This window comes from Leptonychotes weddellii, chromosome 16 (genome assembly GCF_054177405.1).
Source record: "Leptonychotes weddellii isolate Sample4059 chromosome 16, ASM5417740v2, whole genome shotgun sequence".
NCBI classification, from domain to species: domain Eukaryota; kingdom Metazoa; phylum Chordata; class Mammalia; order Carnivora; family Phocidae; genus Leptonychotes; species Leptonychotes weddellii.
In genome coordinates this window covers 42,908,037-42,932,628 of record NC_138384.1, presented here as the reverse complement: position 1 = coordinate 42,932,628, position 24,592 = coordinate 42,908,037, and the positions used below count along the sequence as shown (strand labels likewise).

The window sequence follows — 24,592 nt, the reverse complement described above, 5'->3', positions numbered from 1 at the left end:
TGCCTACGCATCGGGGCCCAGACCTGGACCTCCAGGTCCTGCTCCTCGTCTCGGCGCCCCGCAAAAACTCGGGCACACACGGTCACAGCCCCCAGCAGCTACCCCAACCGGGCGCGTCTGGCCGTAATCCCCACGCTCGCCTCCGGGAGGAGCTGGACTCCCGCCTAATCGCCGCCGGCGCCGCTGAGGCTTCTGGGAATTGTAGTCCCGGCTCACCGAGCCCAAACGCACTTCCGGGTTCGCCCAGAAACGCAGCCATTGTCCCGCGTGCGCTGGTGCCTGCAGTCGCCGCGCACCTGGGCTCGGACATCAGCCGAGCGGCCCTGCGGATGCCGACTAGGGGAGGGGGACCGAACTAACTTTACCCGCGTCTGTAGTGTGCAGATTCGGCGCCGGGGGTTGCTTAACCCGACCTCGTCCTACCGCAGAGCCGTGCCGGGCCCTGAAGCTGGGACAGGCCAGGCCTCAGCCGCGAGCCCGTGGACGCCGAGGTCGGTGAGGGGCGGGGCGGCGCTGGGTGTCCCGTGCGCGCATGCGCAGGGTATAGGCGGGAACCTGGGGTTGGGAGTGTTGGGTGGGCGACCTGGGACCTTCGCGGGAGGCTCTTTAGCCTTGGGTCCCCGAAGTAGGTGGAGATGCTGGTGCAGCTGCAGATTCGGGACTGAGGGCCTGCGCGAGTGCTTGATCGGGTAGTGCTCTTGTCCCAGGCCTGAGAATGCCCGGGTTGGTGAAGACAGGCCATATGCAGGGATGTGGGGAGATCCTGAGAACGCCGCCTTCCCCTCCTCCAATGCCAGGCCGGTTTAGTGCAGGCTCAGAGGACTGAAGCCCGGGTTGATGGAGTACTCAACAGCAGATTTGGAGGAGAGGGGCTCTGCCACTATGCCTGTATTTTGAGCAGGCGTTTGAGTAAGAAGCATGGGGTGGGAGGTGAGATTCTGGGCGATTGGCTTGGGGACCCGAGGGGCGCCCTGGGTAGTGGAGAGACCAGGTTTGAGCTGCTGATTCTTGCTCCAGAAGAGGGGGTGCTGCTTGAGCGAACCCTTTGAGGATCATTGATGGGCTGCAGACTCCTAGGTTGAAGGAGGGACCAGGGCCGGGAGGTGGGTTCTGGGCAGACCGCTCCCTGCACGTGCTGGGGGTGTTTGAATGGGAAGCAGGAATTTGGACTGGTAATCCTGGGATAGCGCCAGGCGCTAGGGCATTCAGGTTTGGTGGAAACTTTGGATTGGAGGTGCAGAATTGGCGTCCAGGAAGAACAGAGCTGCAATGAAATTGACAGCTCTTTGGTAAGGAAGCAGGGTGCTGCGAGCATGATCTCAAAGTAGGCATTCTCAAGACCTTTGCTCAGGGGCTGCTCTGCTTGCAGGCACAAGAATGCCCAGGGACTGGGGGACAGAGTCTGGGCTGCAGATTTGGACCTGGAGGGGGCTGCACTCTGGCATTCAGGGGCTCACATTTGGACTGGAGGAAGCAAAAGGGCCTGGTTCCCATGGGAGCTGCTCTGTTGTGAGCTTGAGAACCCCCCAGATAGTGAGTGCTCAAGTCCCGGGGCTGACTCTGGAATTCTTTGCTCAAGCTACTGTTTGGGTGTTCTGATATTCTGGTGTGTGAGCAGGCAGTGGGGCAGGTGACCCTAGAATCCTCCAGAGGCTTGTGGGTACTTGAGGTATCTTGGGTATTGAGGTACAGAGTGGGAGATGCAGCTTCTCATCTCAGGAGCAGGGACTGCACAGCACTCTCGGGCTGGTGGAAGGCCCAGGTCCTGGGTGCAGATTCTGGGGGTGAGCCTGCTCTGTGTTGTGCCAGCAGGAGGAGGGAACCTAGGTGGGCGGCCTGGGGCAGTCGCTGCTGGAGCTGCAGGTTCTGGTCTTGGGACACCTGGCATTTGGGCAGAATGGGGAGACATGGGCAGTCCTAGGACCCTGGTACTGCCTGAGGATGCCCAAGTGAGTGGAGGGAGCACCTGCAGATTCGGGGCTGCAGAGGATTAGGGCTGCTCCATGTCCCCTTGTGCACACACACAGGTATTTGGACGGGAAACAGGAGGCTGGAGGTGGGAATTAGAGGGTACTGGGGTCTTTGTGCAGAGGGTGCATTAATCACAGCCTGGCGGTACCCAGGTTGGTGGGAAGACAGGATCTTCCTAAGCAGCAGGTGCCCAGAAGGATATTTGGGCAGGTGTGGCTCAAGTAGGGGCCTATGGATGTTGGTCGAGGAAATGGTGTGTGTGCAAGTTCAGGACACAGCTGCATTGTGAACCCACACTGTACTGTTGGAGTGAGAATCCGGTGGGGGTAAGGGGGTGTGGGTAAGAGGGAGAGGATGGGGTAGGGTTGGTAAGATGGTGTGTGGGCTCGGATTTGCCAGGGGCTGTTCTAGTCTCACACCCAGAAATATTGAGCTGGCACAAAGACAGCCGAGGTCCACGTTCTGGGCCTCAGAGGGGGTGGCACGTGCTGGGGTTTGTCAGGAAGCTCCCAGGCCCATGCCGGCTCTGTTGCTGATTCAGGCCTGAGGATACCCATGTTGGTGGAGGGACCAGGTCTGAGCTACATGTTCGGGGCTCAGGAGGGTTTGGGGCTGGGGATCCAGCTGGTGCTGTTCTGGTAGGGGCCAGTAGACCGCAGAATGGTGCAGCCAAGCTCCATGAATATGCTTGGTTATTTGAGCAGGAAGTGGGAGGCGATTCATGACAGGTTGCGAGAGAGTCAGGCCAGGTTAATGGAGGGGTCGGATCCTGGGAGGGGTGGGGCTGTGTCACGAGCTTCATGCATTCAGTCAGGGAGTGTGATTCTGGGTGGTCAATCCCAGAAGCCCAGCTCCTTGCCCAAGGAAGGGGTGCTGGTTTAGGGCTGCAGATTGAGGTCATGGTGGGGGAGGAGTGCACACTAGGGGGTCCAGAGGCCTGTGATAGTAGTGGGGGCACCAGGTTGGAGCTGCAGAGTCTTGGGGACCCGAGGGGCGCCCTGGGTAGTGGAGAGGCACCAGGTTGGAGCTGCAGAGTCTTGGCCTGGGAGAGGGACAGAGGGACTCTAGGTGCATGCACAGCTTTTGAGGTAGAAACCTCTAGAGGCAAGCTTGCCACGGGGAATGCATCCTGGAAGTGGAGACTAATCCAGGGAGGGGGGCGCCACGGTGGACCTGCGCCAGGACGGTCTTCTAAGGACTTCTACCCTTGTGGCTCAGGACCCTCAGGCCTCTGCCTATGCCTGGAGGAGAGCATGGAAGAGCAGGATGAGAAGCCCCCAGAGCCCCTGAAGACCTGTGCACAGGTGAGTGGAACTTTCCTTCCTCGAAGAGACCCAGAGCTTAGAGCTTGCTCCCCACTCCACCCCCGGCCCCACAGCCCAACCCTCCAGGCTCGGGAGCTGACCTGGCTCTCTTGGCAGTGTTTGAGGGGCTTTTGGTCTCTCCTGACTTGAGACAGTCTACGTTTTAGGAGGCTCCCTGCATTTCCTCACCATTTTAACCCAGATAATTCTTCCCAGGAGGAGTTGGGCACCCTGTATCAGAGGCCCTTAGAGTACTGATTCCCCTGGGGCAGCAACTCCCAGTTTTGCTTGGGAATGAGCAATTGGAAAAAATTGTTTGAGAATGGGCCATGCAGGACAAGTGTTAAAGAGTTATGGAGAGACCATGAAATGGAACATGCTGTGGACATTGATGTGGTAATGCGTATTTCCCAACATAAAAAGATATGTAGGATCTATGTTAAGTAAGTAACGTTTAGAAACGATCATCTTTTTTTTTTTTTTTTAAAGATTATTTATTTAGAGAGAGGGAGAGAGAGATCACATGTAAGCGGGGGAAGAGGCAAAGGGAGAGGGAGAGATAGAATCCCAAGCAGACTCTGCTGAGTGTGGAGCCCAATGTGGGGCTTGATCTCATGACCATGAGATCATGACCCAAGCTGAAACCAAGAGTCAGATGCTTAACCGACTGCACCACCCAGGTTCCCCCAGGAATGATCATCTTTTTAAAAAGGGATGTAGTTTGTGTGTGTATAGAAAATGTGTTAGAAGAGTATAAATATGCCAGTTAACAAAGATGTGCAAGTTACATCCTGAGTGACTTTATGTTTTCATTTCTTATCTATCGTTTTCTGCTCCGTATAGCACATTTTAAGGTTAAGAAATGAACAGTTTAAAGCATTTTCCTATGACAAATATTCTTTGAAAACATTTAACTTCTTTAAAAATGTTCAGTTAGAATTTCACCTCCCCCTTCCTAAACAGTTCAATCCTGAAGCCATTAGGTGGGGCACAGCTGGGTAGGGGTCTGTGGTTGAGGGAGGGCTCCGTCCTGTGGGGTGAGGAGGGTGTCCATGTGTGGGGGCATCAGTGACCAAACAGGGTGAGGAAGGTGGCATCGAGAGTCAGAGCCCAAGTGGGGTGAGGTGAGTGTGTCTGGTGGGGGGGATCTGCTTTGGGGTGAGACAGCCAGCGCAGGCGAGAAGGGTGTCCACAGAGGGGACAGCCCAAGTGCATGAGTCCATGCAAAGGGTGACCCATGTGGTGTGAGATGTACACCCATGCCGGGGTTTGGGGCCCCTCTCAGTGTGGTGCGTCACAACTGAAGCAGGTTGAGGTTATCAACGCACGAGGGAAGACCAGTGTGGGGTATGACAGCCCGAGCCCAGGCCAGAAGTCGAGGGCATCCGTGTGGAGTCCAAGTCCAAATGGCATGAGAGTGAGTCCCTAAGAAGAGGCCACCTGCCTGCAGAGTCAGAGCCCGAGGAGGGTGAGGAGGGTGAGGAGGGCCAAGTCCAGGGGGGCCGAGGAGCATCTGTGTGGGAGAGGGAGCGGCAGATGAGTTACCCACAGGGGCGTAGGTTGGCCAGGTGAGTAAATATCATAAGGCTCATGGAAGCCGGGGTTCCCACAATCAGATGTGGTGAGAACAACAGTGGAATGAACTTTAGTGTTAAGTGGGGATTGCAGGTATTGATGTGGCTCGTGGTTTTCAGTAGATGTAGATGTAGAAATATGTAGAGCTGTGTGTGTGTGTGTGTGTGTGTGTGTGTGTAGACATACACACATATAATCCTATTTCTGTCCACTGTCAGGGCCTGGGAATAGTGACATTCTGATACCAATATGCACGCCTGGCACCCAGATTTCCACAGAAATAACCCCAGAATTTATGGGCTTACTGTTAATAGATATTTAGTGTTCCGTGTTTTGTTGTTACAAATAGCACTTTTGTAAATGTTTTTGTGTATGATTCCCCGTTCGGTTGACCCTTGAACAATGCGGGGGTTAGGGACACCGACCCTCTTGTATAGTTGAAAATCCATGTGTAACTTTTGACTTCCCCCAGATTTAACTACTAATAGTGCAAGAGTTTTAGAGGGAGTTAGGCATTTAAATTTACATAAGTACATTCACACTTTGCCAAAACTACAAGTTAAGTGTGCTTTGATTGTGACCATTGGCATTCTACTTTAAGCTAGTGACTTCTGGTATTTTTCTGGGAACCTTCATAGTCCTTTTGCCATTTTTTTCTCTGTTACACGACTGAACTAGCAATCTGTTCATTCTGATTTTTACCTTCATCACATAGTCATTGATTGCCTAGCCAGTCTAAGGCCCCATGTGAGGTGCTAGGGAGAAAGCTGACCTAGTTGTCACGGACGCGAATGCGCTTCTTGTATATTCCAAGGCTATGCAGGAAAAGCAGAAACATCTTCCTTCTTTTATTAGTCATCTGTGGTTTCATACCCCAAAACTCAGCAGCTTAAAACAACCAAAATTTATGATCGCACACAGTTTCTCAGGGTCAGGAACCTGGGAGCAGCTTCTCTGGATGTTTCTGGTGCTCAGCGTCTCTGACGAGGTTGCGGCAAATTGTCGGCCCGGGCTGCTCTCTTCAGAAGGCTTGACTGGGTAGGAGGACCCCCTTGCCAGCTCACTCACGTGGCTGTTGACGAGAAGCCTTAGTTCCACACCACACAGACCTCTCCCCAGGGCTGCTGGTTTCTCCTGGAGCAAAGGACCTGAGAAAGAGAGAGAGAAGAGAGAGAGCGCTTAATTGCACACAGCCAAGATGGAAGCCACAGTGTCTTTTATCATCTGATCTCAGAAGTGACACAGCATCACTTTTTCTTTTTCTTTTTTTTAAGATTTATTTATCTGAGAGAGAGAGAAAGAGCATGAGCGGGGGTGGCGGTGGGGAGGAGCAGAGGGAGAAGCAGACTCCCCACTGAGCAGGGAGCCTGACATGGGGCTCGATCTGAGGACCCTGAGATCATGACCTGAGCCGAAGGCAGATGCTTAACTGACTGAGCCGCCCAGGCGTCCCAGCATCACTTCTTCTGTAATCTGTTGGTCACACAGACCCACTGGTATCACGTGGGCAAGGACTACATAGGGTGTAAATTCCAGGAGGGTGGGGGCCATTGGGAGCCATCTTGGAGGCTGGCTGGCACACTTCTCAACTCTGAGTGTCCTCTAGTAAGTTTTAATCATTATCAGAAGATGCACAAGTACCTTGCCTGATGGATACCAGTTAAAGCCCCAGCAGGAAGAGAAATCAGGGGAGCCCAAGTCTTGGCGCTAAGTGAGGGAGGTGAGTCCAGTGAGCCAGCCTGCTGGACATCACTTGAGAGATTTCAATCTCTTACATATTGGTAGTAGCTGGGCCAGGGAAGGCCCTGCCTGCCATCAGGGGCTGAGACCAGAACCCTGCAACGCGGGTGGTAAAGCCTCATCTGTCCCCTTTCAGTCTCAACATGCAGAATTGATCTTAAGTGTTCTCATCATACCAAAAAAAAAAAAAATCATAACTGTGTGAGTTGCTGGACACATTAATTAGCTTGATTGTGGTACTCATTTCATAGTGTCCACATATCTAAAAAAAATCACATTCACCTTAAATAGATAGTTTTTGTCAAGCATACCTCAGTAAAGCTGTAAATAAATAGTTAATAGTGAAAAAAAATAAAAGGCTTTTAATTCCATTCATATTCCCCAAACCATGCCCATATGTCTAATCCTGTCAAATTCTGATAATTCACATTGTGCTCCTACTCAATACTGAGAGTACAAAGATGAAAAATAGTTCTTTACAGCACCAAGCTCGTGACCCAGGGGAGAGGTGTAGAAATGGAAGCAATAATACAAGGAGAGAGTGATTTTACTGTTACAGTAAAGATAAAACAGCTAAGAAATCCTAAGGGAAGAAGAGACTGTGTGCTGTCCGGGAACGCTTCCTGGAAGAGGTGGCCTGAATGATGAGACTTTGAGCCGTGGGGCAGAGGAAAGGGGCAGAGTTTGGATCAGGCAATTGGTGCTTGGACCATCTCTGGTGAACTTCATGGACTTAAAAAGTTTGCTAAACGTTATTACCATTAATCTCTGTGTTGGTGAAAGAGACATATTACTCCTCCCTTCAAAAATGTTTAGATAATTGGGGCACCTGGTGGGGGGGCTTAGTCATTAAGTGTCTGACTGTTGATTCGGCTCAGGTTATGATCTCAGGGTCGTGAGATTGAGCCCTGTGTCAGGCTCCACGCTCAGTGGGGAGTCTGCTTGAGGATTCTCTCTCTCTCCCTCTCCCTCTGCCCCTCCCCCTGCGCGCGCTCTCTCTCTCTCTCTCAGATAAATAAATCTTTTTAAAAAAATTTATGAGGGCGCCTGGGTGGCTCAGTTGGTTAAGCGACTGCCTTCGGCTCAGGTCATGATCCTGGAGTCCCGGGATCGAGTCCCGCATCGGGCTCCCTGCTCGGCTGGGAGTCTGCTTCTCCCTCTGACCCTCCCCTCTCTCATGTGCTCTCTCTCAAATAAATAAATAAAATCTTAAAAAAAAAAAAATTATGAGATGTTCTATGTTGAGTACTCTGTGGTTGTTGAAACATACCTGGCAGGTGACCGGTGACATTATCTGGAGGAAACTGCAGCAGCTAAGATACAAATACAGGGAACGTTCCTAAAGTAGTAATCCAGAGTGGGTGTGTGTTCACACACTTGGTGACAAGGTGGTTTTTGAACATTTAGTTTGGATAAGTCAGTAGGAGTAGGTTCTGGAGGGCTGGTGCTTTGAATTTTAGAGGAACAAGGGTGCCCATCAGAGGTTTCTTCTAATCAGCGGAGCACCTGGGAGCTCCGCAGTGATTTGGTGCCTCCCGGGACCACGTTCCACGTACCTTCTCTCGGTGGTGGTTTTATTGTCCGCATACGTGTACGAAGTGCCCAGTCTGTGTCAGTACCGATTTAAGCACAGTGAAGCTGTGCTGAACAGGAGACAAGAGCCCAGCTCTTACGGAGCCCGCTCTAGTGGAAGTGGAGAAAACCCAGAGGTGTGAGGATATGGTGATGCAAAGGGGCGAAAGCAGGGGACAGGGATGGCTTCAGCTGCTTGGGTGGGGGCGGGGAAGGACATTGAGGCGGAGTTGACTCTGAGCAGACTGGTCTCCCTTTTGTTTTCCTTCCGAAGAGAACTTTTAACTCAAAAGGTGTTGGAAACAGTCTTGATGAAAGAGAGGGTGCACCCATATTCCCCAAGTAAGATTGTCTCAGCAGTTGCAGCAGACAAGGAACATGCTGGAGTTTAGTTTCTACCAAGTACCCGCTGAGTTAGAAACATTAGCTTGTTCAGTTCTTGGCATCATTTCTTTTTTTTTTTTTTTTTAAAGATTTTATTTATTTATTTGAGAGAGAGAATGAGAGACAGAGAGCACAAGACGGAAGAGGGTCAGAGGGAGAAGCAGATCCCCCACCGAGCAGGGAGCCCGATGTGGGACTCGATCCCGGGACTCCAGGATCATGACCTGAGCCGAAGGCAGTCGCTTAACCAACTGAGCCACCCAGGCGCCCCTCTTGGCGTCATTTCTTAACTTAGCTGTTTCAAGACAAAACACAGCAACAACAACAAAACCCAGAAAGAGGATAATAATTTAAAATACAGTCTGGTGTTTGTAAGTTTCCCTTTTTTGAAAAATTCTCATTTCCTTGGGCATTTGTTTATCTATATTACAGGATGCGTTAACTTCTGGCTCTTACGTCATTAGAATTTAATGTCAACCACTTTTGTAGCAAGGGAAGACTTGTTTGGCATTGTTGCACATCAGGAATGTGATTTCTCTCCACAGCCGAGTTCCCATGATACACGAGTCAAAACTTGGTGGCTCCCCTGGATCATCTGTTTTGAAGTTTTGAAATTGTTATTGTGGCCTTGTGAGCGTGGTTTCTTCGTTCTTGTTCTTTGGCACCTGGAGCTCTTTAGCGATGCCCAGGCGGCCACTGTAAGGTGGATGCATCCTGCTGTTTATGCTGGGCAGTAACACAGGCAACTTAGCAGCTGAACTTTCTCCTCAGGTCTTTTTTTTTTTTTTTTTAAAGATTTTATTTATTTATTTGACAGAGAGAGACACAGTGAGAGAGGGAACACAAGCAGGGGGAGTGGGAGAGGAAGAAGCACACTTCTGCAGAGCAGGGAGCCCGATGTGGGGCTCGATCCCAGGACCCTGGGATCCTGACCTGAGCCGAAAGCAGATGCTTAATGATCGAGCCACCCAGGCGCCCCTCCTCGGGCCTTCTTTACATTGAGGCAGCTCCAGCACGCAGAGGAGGGAAGGAGAGGGGGGAAGGAGGGGGAGAGGGAGGGAGAGCTCGGGCATGTGGGTGCAACCCTGCAGGAAGGTTGTAGCAACGTAAACCCCCACTGATGGGGTATGATGCTCTTGACTGGCCGGCCACCAGGGTGGGAGTCCTTAGCAACAGGCAGAAGAAACAGTCCACGCGGTCGGGATTTTGGTTACACAGAGTGGTCTGAGCAAATAAGTAAATAGAAAGAGGATAATGGGAGCCGGATAAGGTGCAGAAACAGAAAGCAGGAAGGCTAGAATAAAATGCGCTGTTGAACGGTAATTAGAGGTATCAGCGTGAACTGATAGCCTCTAATACAGAGAGGTAGGTAGTTACAGAAATAGAGATTTGCTATTATCTGATTTAAAGAGGTGAGCATCTTTTGGTGTATTCACTGGCCATTTTATTTCTTCGTAGTTGAGTTGCACGTGCATATCCCTTTGTCCCTTGTACTGTTAAAGGTACCTTTTTCTTACTGATTTAGACCAAGTCTTAATAGTATGGATTCTTGTTGATGGTGCCTTTGTTGTGTGTGGTGCTTTCTGCCAAACGTTTTATGAAGTTACTTTTTGGACCTGTTTTCTTTATGATTCTTTGGTCATGCCGTGTTCTTTTTTATTTTCTTATAATTCTGTGATCCAGGAATTCTGACAACACGGTTTTACAGTTCTTTTTGCCCACATTGTGTCGAGTCACTCAGTTCCATGTAACTGGTAGCTGGGCTGGCCTAGAAGATCCACAAGGACCTCATGCCCATGTCCGGTGCCTCATTGCCCCTTCAGATGTCCCCTGTCTCTCCACATGGCTAGCTTGAGCTTACCAATGGGAGGGAGCAGAAGTATTGTAGGTGGGATGTGTTAAAAACAGGTGGTTTTCGAATCCTAGCCTACTCACAGTGGGAGTTTTGAGTCACAACTTAGCTTCCTGGTTATTTTCCTTTTCCTCATCTGTTTTGCTTTCTTAGGACTCTCTCCTTCCTCCAGAGATTATCATCAAGGTCGAGAGAGAAGATGCTGGGTCACTGGCCCTTCCATCCCAGGTGAGTTGGCCTCTCTCCACTGAGAAATGTGCATGGCCAGTTGGCAGCAGGGACCAGCTTGAAGTGAGCCAGGAGGTGAGCAGAAAGGGAGGAAACGGAGGTACAGTTGGACAGCTTTTACAAAAAACGTGGTCAGTTCTCATGCTAAAGATTGAAGAGAGTGATGGCTGCAAGGAGCTTTGAAGTTGAGGGCTTTTTTTTTTTTCCCCTTTAAAGGATTGAAAAGATTTGACTCTATTTCAGTGGGTTGCAGAAAGACGTAAGTGGCGAGAGAGGAGTTAAAACGACAAAGCAGAGTCCTTGATTAGCACCAGAGGAAATCTTTCAAGTGAACATGTTGGCTCTGCCGAGGAGGGAGGACCGACCTGTATGGGAAGAATGAGGGTGAGGGAATTCTTGGAATGCTCGGATTCTTCTCTGGGAGCAGTCAGGTGGTTATCTGTTGGGTATGGGGCTGGGAATTGGAATGGAGAGGTGCTTGACACGGGTGGAGAGGGCTGAAAAACAGTACTATTGGATTACGAGAGACAAGCGGCTCCAGGAGGTATAACAGGGTTGCTGGTCAGTCCGAAAGGATCATTCCGAGGTAGTGACCACTGATAGTACTCTATACAGCTGCTCTTGGGAGTTTTCTTTCCCAGTGGCATTCTGGAACCTACTTTCTTTAGATCGTAGATTGACATTCAGGTTTGTTCTTGTAGCCAGGTACATTCAGTGAAAGCCCCATAGGGCAAGGTACTATTTGAAAGAGGATTTTTGAATAGAACAAATAGAAAGATTAAAATGAATGATCTAATTACTCTAAATGGAATAATCAAGATGGAAAAGATAAAAGGGGCATTAAATGGGAAGGAAAAGAATATAGACCAGTGGATAGTAATAGTAGATACTTGAGTTGAGTAATGGCCCCAAACCATCAAAGAATGAAACGAGTAAGGGAGAGCAATCTGATGTTGTAGAGCGTTCTGTCTGTGTGACTTGAGAGACGGAGTACTTTATGGTGATTTCAAGGTCTGGGGTCTCACCGTAAGAGCAGGGTGCTGAGGAGCAATTCTAGGGGCTGGGAGTTGGGCTAGCGCTAGGCATTGATGACTGAGAACACACGTTAGGCAAAGTTGGAGGCTGCGTCCCAGCCACTGACTTCAGACATACGTGTTAATTTATCCTTCTAGCTCTTCATCGGAAAAAAAGGTGCTGCTGCTAGTATTTTCTGTCAGGGACCTTGTGAGAATTGATGCAACATGCTTAGCTGACAGCCTGATAGCGCACAGAAAGTGCCTCATTAAAGTCAGTTAGTTTTAGGGGCTTCTGGGTGGGGCAGTCAGTTAAGCGTTTGACTCTTGGCTTCGGCTCAGGTCCTGATCTCAGGGTCATGAGATCGAGCCCTGCATTGGGTTCGGTGCTCAGCACGGAGTCTGCTTAAAATTCTGTCTCCCTTTCCCTCTACCCCTCCCCTCAAAAATAAGTAAATAAATCTTTAAAAAAATTAGAAAGTCAATTAGTGTTATATTATTATCAGAGAACTCTACAAATGGATGCTAGAGACAGTGCAAGACAAGACAAGATAAGTTCTTAAAGTAGAGGATGCATCCGAGGTATTATACATTTCCCGTGGATGGGGGTTAGTGTTCAGGTGGTTGGTAGGACAAAGGTCCAAGAAGTAAGGTAAATGGCGTGAGTTTCAGTGTGACTAGGGGGATACACATCCTCCCCCTTTGATGCTGAGCGACTGTGAGCCTGTGGGGCCTGCAGAGGAGGGCGTCATTGGGGGGAAAGGTAGGTTTCCATTAACACGGGGATATAGAGGGAATATTTGGTGATGATGTTGAAGCTGTAGGGTTTTGTTATTTAGAAGTAGAGTGCCCAAGGACACAGTTGAAGGGTTTGGGAAGGAATTTTGAGGAGTGGGGAGTTGGGGCAGGTGAGAAGGATAGAATAAATGGAGATAAAAGTGGAGAAAAACCAGTATCCACACGTTGAAGGGACTTTTCAAATAGGTGTGTGATAGGCCTCTGAGATTCAGATGAGAGAGAGGACTTAAATCAGAATTCGGACCAAAAATCAGATTATTTTGATATATTACGAAGTCTGTTGATACTATGGATTCACTCATTGAAATCATTTGCCAAATACATATATTTCATAACTACTGTACACCAACACTATGCTAAGCACTGGAGTTATAGTTACAAACGGTCACTACTTTACCCCTGCCCTCATGGATTGAAACCTTGTGACAAAGATGACCATTATGCAAATGAACAGAACATGTGGTGAGTCTTAGGATAGAAATCCATGGAACTTTTGGAACATATAGCTGGGGGTGGAGTCGGAGGGAGGGGGGCTAATCTAGTTTGGTCTTATTTATTTGACCTTTGAATAAGCCAGATATATTTTTTAAGGTTTTATTTATTTATTTGAGAGAGAGAGCGAGGACAAGCGGGGGGAGGGGCAGAGGGCCAAGCAGACTCCCTCCTGAACAGGGAGCCTGACGCGGGGCCCGAGCCCAGGACCCCGAGATCATGACCGGAGCTGAAGTCAGACACTTAACCGACTGAGCCACCCAGGTGCCCCTGAACAAGCTTGATATTAAAGGGACCTGCGTTAAACAGTGAAGGGGAGTGTTTATGAAAAGGAAGTATGAATTGGAGCTTGAAAAACAGTACCTATAGATCCATGTTCAACATAGGTGGCAGAGTGCAAATGATATATCTGAATCCTGTTTTGGGCTAATCATGAAAACTTCTGAGGTTTCGGTGAAATTTATGGGTCCCAACTTAGAAAAATGCAGGTACAGCAGCATTTTGCATGGAGTTACGTGGGACTCAGGGACTTTGTCCTGTTCATGCATCACAGCTCAGGAACACCAGGTCTACTTAAAAAGCCTTTAGTGACAAGTGGCATTCCACTTTCCCAGCCTTTGCTGCCTTTGGGTAAGGACAGATCACCCTCAGCACTTTATTGGATCAAAATTCCTGCCCGGTAGTCTTGGAAACGGGTCCTTTCTTGCTGAGAGGAGGCAGTCCAAGAGACCCCCTCTGCATGACGGTAGCAACGGTGTGTCTCCTGAAGGCTTTACAATGCAGCTCTGAGTGTGGACAAAATGGAACTGTCCTCTCAAGCCTGAGAGTTCAAGATAAAGGTCACATTGGCTGTCACTTAATTTTTCAGAGTTCTCAGATCTAATAATCTTTTCTTAAAATTTCCTCACTTACATACAACACCCAGCGCTCATCATAACAAGTGCCTTCCTTGATACCCATCACCCATCGATCCCATTTGCCAGCATTTGTCTTTTTGTTCAGTGAGTTGCTAATAGCTTTACATATGTCATACAATTAATTTGCCAAACAACCCAATGAGTTGGGTATGATTAAGCCTAATAAATACAAATGGGATAAACTCACCTTAGAAGATAGATGGTCAGATTAGATATATATATTTTTTTTAAATTCAGACCTTTGCTCTTTTTTTTTTTTTTTTAGATTTTTAAAAAAATTTATTTAAGAGAGAGAGCGTGAGCCAGGGGCAGGGGGAGGGGCGGAGGGAGAAGCAGACTCCCCGTTGAGCCCAAAGTGGGGCTCCATCCCAGGACCTGGGATCATGACCTGAGCTGAAGGCAGACACTTAACCTACTGAGCCACCCAGGTGCCCCAACCTTTGCTCTTAATAGATGAGAAAACCCATCCCTTTTCCAAATCCAGTGCTCTTAACCTATACATGCTGCCTTTCATTAAGGCCTACATTTCATCTTCTATTTTAGGCATCAGTTAAGTAAAGCCTGTGGGCCAAATATGGCCCATTGCCTGCTTTTGTAAATAAAACTTTATTGTAATACAGCCATACCCATTTGCTTATATATTTTCTGTGCCTGCTTTCTTGCTGCAGGAGAGCTGAGTAGTTGTGATAGAGACTCTGGCTTGCAAAGCCTAAAATGTTGACTCTCTGACCTTTGACAGAAAAAGTGTGCTGACCCTGTTTTGTTAGCTTCTTGGGAATTTGGAGGGAATTCCTAAGTGGGAATTTCATATTCACCAGGGCAAAAATCAGAATAAGCATTTTCTTCAAGGTGAACAAGAGAGAAAACAATTCATATCTGTTCTGATCCGGTGTTCCTCTCTGGGGTATAAACAGGTCCAGCATCTAAAACCCAAAGGGCCTTACATAAAAGACACCTGTATACCTTGACTAGATCTTCCTTTGGACAGTCAGGACAATTTCCAGGCTAAGTTTTCCTTCTACCGTTTGTCAGACTTTTCCTCCTTTGTGAACATTGGAAGAAAATGATACCCAGCTGAGCAGGAATGTGTGTCCTGTTTTAGGAAGGAGTGAACTTCAAAATTGTGACTGTGGACTTCACTCAGAAGGAAGAGGGCACTTTGAACCCTAATCAGAGGTGTGATCCTAGAGATGTGATCCTAGAGAACCACAGGGACCTGGTCTCTTGGGGTAAGAATTAATGAAGTTTGTATATTGAAATGATTCCAGTTGATTAAGAGCTGTGGAGTTCAGAGGTCAGGATGATTTTGACCACACATAGATTACATGTGTCCTTTTTATTCCCCAATGAAGATTTAATTTTAATTTGTAGAGTAGCAAAGGTACAGCTTCTTGGGTTTGAGCTTGTTCAGTCTTCATAGTTCCTAAAGGCCAAAGACTGGGACCAAATTCTGCAGTGATTTTCTTTTGTCCCCAGCCCAAACACCCCAAGTCCTATATTGGTCCCTATCAGCTTTTCAAACCAGATGCAATCTCCTTGTGGGAGCAAGGGGATGAGTATTAACATTTCCCAACATACATATCCACGTGAGAAACAGACACTTAGGAATCGTTACAGGTATTGAAGGTTAATTTCAGAAATCCCCATAGGGCATACTACATATTTCTCCATCTCCCACTCCTAATGGACTGTATACATTGCCACTTTTCCCAGATGTACTCTCTGTACTAGACCTAGTAGCCACACAGGCTTCTGCTTCTGAGCTAATCTCCGTTCTCCCTCACTTGGAACCATAGGAATCCATCAGGCCTTAAAACTGCTAAGGCATTTAGGGAACCTGGGATATTCTTTTTCTTGGTTCACAAAGTAGTTTGCCCATGCCTTACTGACACATGCCTCCAGAAATTCCTAGAAATGTAGATACTGTTCTCTACATGTATCTAGCACTAAAGAGGGTAGAAAGGACTCTGGTGTTTTTGCTAAGACTTGCAAAATTGTTTTGTTATTCTGTAGATTCTGCACAGGTGATCTTATTTTGGAATATGGAGATATTTGGCATCTAAAGTCTTTTTATTCAGAAACACTGAATTTTAATATTGTTATATTGTTGGGCTGTGTACTTTTCTGCTCACTGCTTCATCCCACCCTTCTGTTTTCTTAATCCAGGTTATAGGTCCATAGCTGAAAACAAATCCATATATATTCTGCATATTTGTTTGTCAGCTTCTTTCCCAGTATTCCAGCTCTAACATTCTTCGGCTAGAATGTTTTATTTTGCTTTCTTCTAGACTTGGCAATGGCACTTGGAAGAAGAGAATCAACATCAAAGCAGAACATTTTTGATGATGAACCATCCCGTGGAGTAAAGTTAGAAAGGTTGACAAGAGATGATCCTTGGTTATCTTCATGTGAAGAAGTTCAGGATTGTAAGGGCCAGTTGGAAAAGCAACAGGAAAAACAAGAGAGACTTTTGAAAGAAATGGCATTTACTCACAGGAAAGCGATTACTTACGAGAGAGTCCATAAAAGTGATGAACTTGAGAAGAGTGGTCTGAATTCCAGTCTTCTTTCACCCCAGATGATACCCATAAGAAACCATTTTCATAAACATGCCTCACATGTTAAAAAATTGCATTATAATTCCATTGTAAACACTCATGAGATGATTAATGACAGTGAGAAACTCTGTGAGAATAATGAATGTGGAAACCCTCACCAGAACATTCACCTTATTCAGTTTACAAGAACTCAAACAGAAGATAAATCCTATGGATTTAGTGACAGTATTCAATCTTTTAGCCATGATGTACCCCTAAATATACATCAGAAAATACACGCAAGAGGAAGATCCTTAGATTTTAAGGAATGTGGGCAAGTTTTGAACCACAGTATATCCCGTAATGAACAACAAAGAATACCTGTTGAAGAGAGTCAATATAACTGTAGTCAAACCTCCCAGAGTTCATCCCTTGCTCAAAACATGAGAAACCATTCTGAAGAGAAACCCTTTGAATGTAATCAGTGTGGGAAATCCTTCAGCTGGAGCTCTCATCTTGTTGCACATCAGAGAACTCACACTGGGGAGAAACCTTATGAATGTAACGAGTGTGGGAAATCCTTCAGCCGGAGTTCTCACCTTGTTTCTCACCAGAGAACTCATACTGGAGAGAAACCTTACAGATGTAATCAGTGTGGGAAATCTTTTAGCCAGAGCTATGTTCTTGTGGTGCATCAGAGAACTCATACTGGAGAGAAGCCCTATGAGTGCAATCAGTGTGGGAAGTCCTTCAGGCAGAGCTACAAACTTATTTCCCATCAAAGAACTCACACCGGAGAGAAGCCCTATGAATGCAATCAATGTGGGAAATCCTTTATCCAGAGCTATAAACTTATTGCACATCAAAGAATTCATACTGGAGAGAAGCCCTACGAGTGCAATCAGTGTGGAAAGTCCTTTAGTCAGAGTTACAAACTTGTCGCCCATCAGAGAACTCACACAGGAGAAAAACCCTTTGAATGTAATCAGTGTGGAAAATCCTTCAGCTGGAGCTCTCAGCTTGTTGCACATCAGAGAACTCATACTGGAGAGAAACCCTATGAATGTAATGAGTGTGGAAAATCTTTCAACCGCAGTTCTCACCTTGTTATGCATCAGAGAACTCATACTGGAGAAAAACCCTATGAATGTAACCAGTGTGGGAAGTCCTTTAGCCAGAGTTATGTTCTTGTTGTGCATCAGAGAACTCATACTGGAGAAAAGCCCTATGAGTGCAATCAGTGTGGGAAGTCCTTCAGGCAGAGTTCATGCCTTACTCAACATCAAAGAACTCATACTGGAGAGAAACCCTATGAATGTAATCAGTGTGGGAAAACATTCAGCTTGAGTGCTCGACTTATTGTACATCAAAGAACTCATACTGGAGAAAAGCCCTTTACATGTAATCAGTGTGGGAAAGCTTTCATTAATAGTTCTAAACTTATTAGGCATCAGGCAACTCACACTGAGGAGAAACCCTATGAGTGTAACTAGTTTGGAAATCTTTCAGCCAGAGTATATTTCTTTTTTTTTCTTTTCCTTTTTCTTGCATTTCTTTCTCCTTCCTTCCTTCCTTCTTTCTTTTCTTTTCTTTCTTTTTTTTTCCTTTCAAATGTCAACCTTCTGTCATTGTGTATCTGGAAGTTCATTCTGGAGAAGAAAGAAAAACAATGAATCACATATTTTACTTCAACAATTTTGTATTAAAAAATCAAACTTGGCCCTTATGACACATTGCCACATAACTAATAAATATTGGCACTTTTCCTTGCAGAAAGCACTCTGACCTGAATCTGAGGAAATTACCATTAAGTGGACAACTTACTGTGGAGTGATTGCGAGTGAGGTAGACCTCTTTAACAATAAAGAGTGAGAATGCAAACACTGGTGGGCTTGTTGAGAAGATTGGAAAATTGCTATAGTTATTGGAACCTAGGCTGGAAAATGGTATTTCAGTACCATTTTATGACATGATTTCCCCAGTAGGTACTTTGTAATCTTTTTTTTTTTTTTAATTTGCGAGAGAGAGAATGAGAGAGAGCACGAGAGGGAGGAGGGTCAGAGGGAGAAGCAGACTCCCTGCTGAGCAGGGAGCCCGATGTGGGACTCGATCCCGGGACTCCAGGATCATGACCTGAGCCGAAGGCAGTCGCTTAACCAACTGAGCCACCCAGGCGCCCCTATAATCTATTTTATTCAGCACTTTCTATGTGAAAATTTCATAAAGATTAGGAAAATGGCTATGATATGAAGTGGAAAAAAAAAAATGCAGGCCGAGAGTATAGAGCAGCAATTTCCAGAACCATTGTGATACTTGTGTATGGATCAGAATTGAAAGGGTTTCTGGGTGTATCTATTTGATTTTTAGGTTTATGCCTGGCTTTCTCTTTTGGAATGTGTGCTGTTTTACTATAGTAAGTAATATGAGAAGTAAAAATGAGTCAGAAACAAAAAGTAAACCAAAGATTTCCATCTTTGACCATTTAGGAAAGACTAGGTTGCTAGATAAAAGAGATCCCTCAGGGTTCTGAAATTTCCATTTGGATTAGTTTGAGTAGGTCACTCCTTCGGACTTGGATTCCCAGGAATTTTCCTCATTGAAAATATTTCCCTGAGAATGGGGAACTTGAAATTTAGGCCAGAAGGGTTCTTTATGAGGGACTGAGAATATGCAGGCTGTATAGAGGGCATATTTTTTATATTTCCAAAGCAATATAAAGGAGCTCTATTTTTAAGGGTCTGCCTTCCCCCATGTAGTCTTGTCTTTTTTTCCCCTCTGGAATATGTTTCCTAATGTGAGAGTTTTCTGAATGAGAGAGCATTGTCATGGCTAAGTGCTTATCACCTAAATTAAGCTTGCAAGAATGATTTTAGGTAAGATTTGTAGCTATTTGTTAGTTTCTAAGATGTGGTTCATATGTCTTTCTGGCCTTTACCCCTAAATCGTAAATTCTAAACCTATGGATTATCACGGACCTGAAACCTCTGATCCTAGAGAGGTAATAAAAAATAAGCTGAGAGCTGAAATGGGAGACCAGAGAACAGAGATGAATTCCCTGGAGGAAGAAAGAGAAACCCAAAGTGACATCTGATAGTGGTCACCCTCAGTAAAATTCTGTCCCCATGAGATGACCCTAAGAGGAGCCATCTCTCTGAGGATTAAGCCAGAGTACAGCACACATGGCAGTGATCGAATTTCTGGGGAACAGTTATTGATGGCTGAAAACAAGCTCTGCACATACCCTGAGACCTCTTCAGTCAGTCGATGAATGCACAGAGGAATAGCAGGGTTCTCCATGCATTGTCTTTTGGGGAGGATATAAAATGGTGAAAAGTCCTAATTTAGCAACGAGACCTGAATAGGCTTCTTCTCCGCGCCCCCCCCCGCCAAATTATAGATAAAACCAATACCAGTGGGGAGCCTGGGTGGCTCAGTCGTTAAGCGTCTGCCTTCGGCTCGGGTCATGATCCCAGGGTCCTGGGATCAAGCCCCGCATCAGGCTCCCTGCTCAGTGGGAAGCCTGCTTCTCCCTCTCCCACTCCTCCTTCTTGTGTTCCCTCTCTCACTGTCTCTCTCTGTCAAATTAAATAAAATCTTCGAAAGAAAACCCAACAATACCAGTGCTAGGATGATTTTCATTGGGCATCTTGAATCTTACTTTGAAGGCAAGAAGCCATGATTGTACAAATGAGTGTAAAGCCAACTGGGCGAAGAATGAGGGCTCTGAATATTTTCAAGTTTGGGAACTGATTTATTGCAAAGTAATCTCTTCAGTAAACATTGAAAATATTTCATTGAAAGTGAAATTTTTAAAACTGCAAAATTTTTGAAGTGTGTATGTGTGTGTGTATTTCTGGCCAGCTTGAATATGTAAGTCTGTGTGCACTATGTCATAAGTATTATATCAGTTTCTGAGTGGGGATTAAGGATTGCCAAGTGCGTTGAAATAAGATAGATTCAATTAATAAACAAAAATGTTAATTTATATTATTTGCTCAATAATTTCCCTTGTAGGAAAAATACTCTTAATTTAAAGATAGTCGACCAAAAATTATCATCAATTTTTATTGATTATTGATTGAAATTATTATCAATAATAAGTTTAAGGCATGTGACAGCATGCCAAAATATGTAATTAAACTTCTGAACCTAAAATTTAAGGTTAAAAAGGGGACTCAATAGCTTGATTTAATTACATATGTCCCTTGCATAAAAATTTTTTGTCTGTGTAAAATCCACAAAAATAAAGCTGTACTTTGCCATGGAAGAATTTATAGTGATTTTACAAGCCAAATTTCTTTCACCATACTCCAGTAAAATTAGAAATAAATGAGGGCGCCTGGGTGGCTCAGTTGGTTAAGCGACTGCCTTCGGCTCAGGTCATGATCCTGGAGTCCCTGGATTGAGTCCCGCATCGGGCTTCCTGCTCGGCGGGGAGTCTGCTTTTCCCTCTCCTGCTCCTCCCTCTTGTGCTCTCTCTCTCTCTCTGACTCTCTCTCAAATAAATAAATAAAATCTTTAAAAAAAAAAAAAGAAAGAAAGAAATGAAAAGTGACCAAAATACCTAGATGTTAGGAAATACTCTCCTAGAACCAATTTTTCACTTCCCCAGCGTTACTGAGATACAGTTGATGTACAGCACTGTGTAAGTTTAGGGTACACAGCATGACTTGATTTACATATATTGTGAAATGATTATCACAGTTAACATTCATCATCTCATGTAGAGACAGAACCATGGGGTTTTTTGTTTTCCCTGCTGATGAGAACCCTTAAGATTTACTCTCTAGCAACTCTGAAATATACCATATACCAGTGTTAACTGTAGTTATGTGTCCTCTCACACTCCTGCTTGGCTTCTACTGCTTTTGTACTCTCCCCACCTCATTTTGTGGTTTGATGTTTCAGCTTACTTCTAGGCTTGAAAAGATAAATGTGTTTTTTGTTTTTGAGAGCGAGATTTCAGCTAGGAGAGGGGAGATCCAGATTTTTAAATACTGTTTTCAGATACACTTTTGTATTTTTAAATTTCATTTGGATTTTGCGCTCAATCAATAGCATCTATTCTGTGTGTCTTACTTAACATACCTGACAAGACCAGTTAAATTACCTATGCCTTAGAACTTTATCCTGAAAAATAAGTATTTTTTTCCAGTTTGTTGACAGAGGTTGCCCCCGGACTGTTTCACTGTAGAAGACTCAACGGATCACATCAGTGAATAGCACATTATTCTTTACAAATTGTAGCAACCTGGGTTCTTAGTTGGGAAGCACGTGCGCCAATGCTAGCCAATTGATTCAGAAAAAGGAGTTTATTGAAAGGATATTAGGTGAGTCCAAGAATTGGCAAGAAGCAGTAAGATCATGTTCACGGATTTATAGAAACGATTGCCAGACTTATGCTGTGGAGCCCTATGAGAGTTCCTTAACGTTCCCAAAGTTTCTTAATTTTCTTAGTATATCTCTACATTGATTTATTTTGATTCCAAGTCTGAGGCGAGTGCCTAGGTCTGGTGGATCCTAAGCTGTGCTACGTGGTAGTTTAAGAATTCAGAGGCACTAGCCCTTGTATTTCCTGGAGCTTGTAGTGGTAGGTGAACTTGACCTTCCACTCATACTAATTTAGTAGAGAATCCGTCATTTGTAGAATTTTATTCATTTGCAAAGCAGCAGCAAGGAAAATTTCCAGTATAGCCCTCTCTTCTGCCTAACCCATAAGTCAACATTTTCTTCACCTTCTATACTTTGATTTAAATATGTATATAGAGCCTCCCATGTAACATAATACAGCTATCTCTCAAAATCAAAGACAAATCACTGTCTTCCCCATGTAGGGATAACACAGAGCTTCACATCATTACATCCACTTCTAAGTCTGGGATCTCTGGGTGATGTCATTTGTTTTCTAGTGAAAAATTGTCATGTAAAAAGAGTTCAGATGCTGGGCATGAGAAAGGGGGAGAGATCATAAAACCAGGTCAAATTAGCAAGCTAATATTAAGTAACTTTGGTTGTTGCCAGTAGAGATTCAAAAGCTCTTAAAACTTTTTTGTAAAACTAGGAACAAGTCAGTGACAGACAGTTTTTACTGCTTAGGTTAATTTAATCCTTATTTGGATTAGCTTGAGGTGTAACAGAATTAGTGAATTTTATAGATTTTGCTGTAAAAATAGTACTGTTCTGGGGCGCCTGGGTGGCTCAGTCGTTAAGCATCTGCCTTCGGCTCAGGTCATGATTCCAGGGTCCTGGGATCGAGCCCCACATCGGGCTCCCTGCTCAGCGGGAAACCTGCTTCTCCCTCTCCCACTTCCCCTGCTTGTATTCCCTCTCTCGCTGTGTCTCTCTCTGTCAAATAAATAAATAAAATCTTTAAAAAATACATATATTAAAAAAAATAGTACTGTTCCATTTAAAACATCGATTTTGGCATTTGCCAAGCGGATGTTCATGTTGAAACAGTAAAGTTGGATTTTCTGTCTTCTCGCCAATGTGGTATTGATTTGTGGTCCACTGAGGATGGTATTTAGGTGGAAATGGGTTAGTGATTGATAAACCTTTCTGTACTAATATCACCTGTCTGGACTCTTTAACAACTTTTATGTTCTATTGAGTGAATGTTCATTCTGAGGTCATGACAGTCTTCATGATCATTTCCTCAGTCCTTCAGGGAGCGTTCCTCGAATTTAGATGTTGGATCAAGTTCTTGAAATTTGGATATTTGCTTGGATGTTGTTCCTTTTTCTTGCCCAGGTTCTACAAGTTCATTCTCTGACCGTGTTTGTTCAGGTCTGGATAGTTGATACCTCTGCCTTTGGTTCTTTGCAGATCAGACAGGTTCCTGAATCTTCTGACCATAAACTCTCCCTCTTGTTTTCTATTTGGTTTGTCCACATTTTTCTCCACCATTACTCACTTTCTGAACCGACAAGGACCACGCTACTCCTATGGGACATTTTGTGGCAGGCTGGAACTTTCTATGGGTGTAAGTACATGATTTTTCTGTACTTTTGAAAAACCTTAAGGACAGGCCAGTAACCTGGATTTGCTATTTTTTAAATGGAAGTATAATTAACATACAATGTTACATTAGTTTTAGGTGTATAGCATATTGATTAGACAATTCTATGCATTATTCAATTCAATGCGCATCATAAGTGTAGTCACCACCTGTCATTATACAATGTAAAATAGTAATAATATGTGATATGATCCTAAGTGGAATGCGCTGAAATTTTAGTAGCGGGGATTAGGTTAAAAAAGAACCAAACCTGTAGAAAAGCCAAAGGATATTTTTCTGATAAAATACCAAAGCCGTTTATTTGTATTCTCTGATATTACTATTCTCTACTAATTGTATCGGGATTCCACCATTGATACTAGGTGTACTCTCTGCTTTAGTATTTATGTTGCCCTGGGGTAGAGGGAGTTGAAATCTCTTTTTGTAATCTGGTGGATAGATTTTAGGTGTTGCTGATAGCATTTGTTATCTCGACCCGTATACAATACAGCCAATTCCAAGATGTGCTCCCAAGAAGTTGGATACCCAGTCACCACAGATCCCCATGTAGTGCGGCTTCTACCTGTGTATGAGCATCCAATTATGACTTCTCTGCCAAAATGGGAAGAGGGGATGACTACTGTGTGTATGGGGGGGTATTGTTTTCTGTTATTCCTGGATCAAATCCAGTTGTATTTTTTTAATAAAAGGAAAACTAAAGTCTCTAGCTTTAAATGAAGCTAAAATTGTGGATTTGTGTTCACGAGACATTCAAATTGGTCAGAAAACACTGAACTAGAATACAAATGTTTAAGTAGGAGATGGAGACTAGGTTAAAACTAGCGTTAAATTGGAATCAGCAGCATTAGCACTATGAAAGGCTGCACAGCTTCTTGGGTTACACATTTATCCCGTGGAACCAGCAATCCTGCAGCAGTGATGTAGAACAAGGACTCGGTGAGTAACTTAGCTTAAGGCAGAAAAATAGAAATGGGCTTGTAATATCTTGTGGATAATAGGTAAAAACATGTTCAGAGACACTTTGGTGGTGTTACAGAGGCTATAGGGACCCCTAACCCAAGTGGAATGCCTACCAGCCAGGCAGGAACACCGAGCATTGAGAAACCATTAGTCACGGACCACTAGACCAAGGTAGGTCTATATGGGAGTGCCTAAGCAAGGCACTACCTTAGTCCGTTTAGGCTGGTGTAA

At 45.2% G+C, this 24,592-nt stretch overlaps 1 protein-coding gene across 6 annotated transcripts; it reads left to right on the top strand.

Moving 5' to 3' along the window:
• Positions 1-225: 225 nt before the first annotated feature.
• On the top strand, positions 226-24,115 carry ZNF180 (zinc finger protein 180). Of its 6 annotated transcripts, XR_014140947.1 has the most exons (6): positions 227-491; positions 3,190-3,275; positions 10,552-10,626; positions 14,949-15,075; positions 16,135-23,365; positions 23,892-24,115. XR_014140947.1 is itself a non-coding variant. In XM_006731960.3 (5 exons), the coding sequence occupies exons 2-5, from the start codon at positions 3,225-3,227 to the stop codon at positions 17,874-17,876; spliced, it is 1,995 nt and encodes a 664-aa protein (XP_006732023.1). In that variant the 5' UTR covers positions 227-491; positions 3,190-3,224; the 3' UTR covers positions 17,877-24,115. The 6 variants fall into 6 exon arrangements, 5 of the variants coding, with proteins under 5 accessions (XP_081663204.1, XP_006732023.1, XP_081663203.1 ...); XM_006731960.3 differs by having other exon boundaries at positions 16,135-24,115; XM_081807077.1 differs by lacking the exon at positions 227-491 and adding an exon at positions 557-1,289 and having other exon boundaries at positions 16,135-24,115.
• The last annotated feature ends 477 nt before the right edge of the window (positions 24,116-24,592 follow it).

Bases quoted from the DNA above. Each gene is read 5' to 3' on its own strand.
- ZNF180 (XM_006731960.3), top strand. From the start codon at position 3,225: ATGGAAGAGCAGGATGAGAAGCCCCCAGAGCCCCTGAAGACCTGTGCA. The intron at 3,276-10,551 runs GTGAGTGGAACT...TTGCTTTCTTAG, and splicing joins CCCTGAAGACCTGTGCACAG to GACTCTCTCCTTCCTCCAGA. The intron at 15,076-16,134 runs GTAAGAATTAAT...GCTTTCTTCTAG, and splicing joins CAGGGACCTGGTCTCTTGGG to ACTTGGCAATGGCACTTGGA.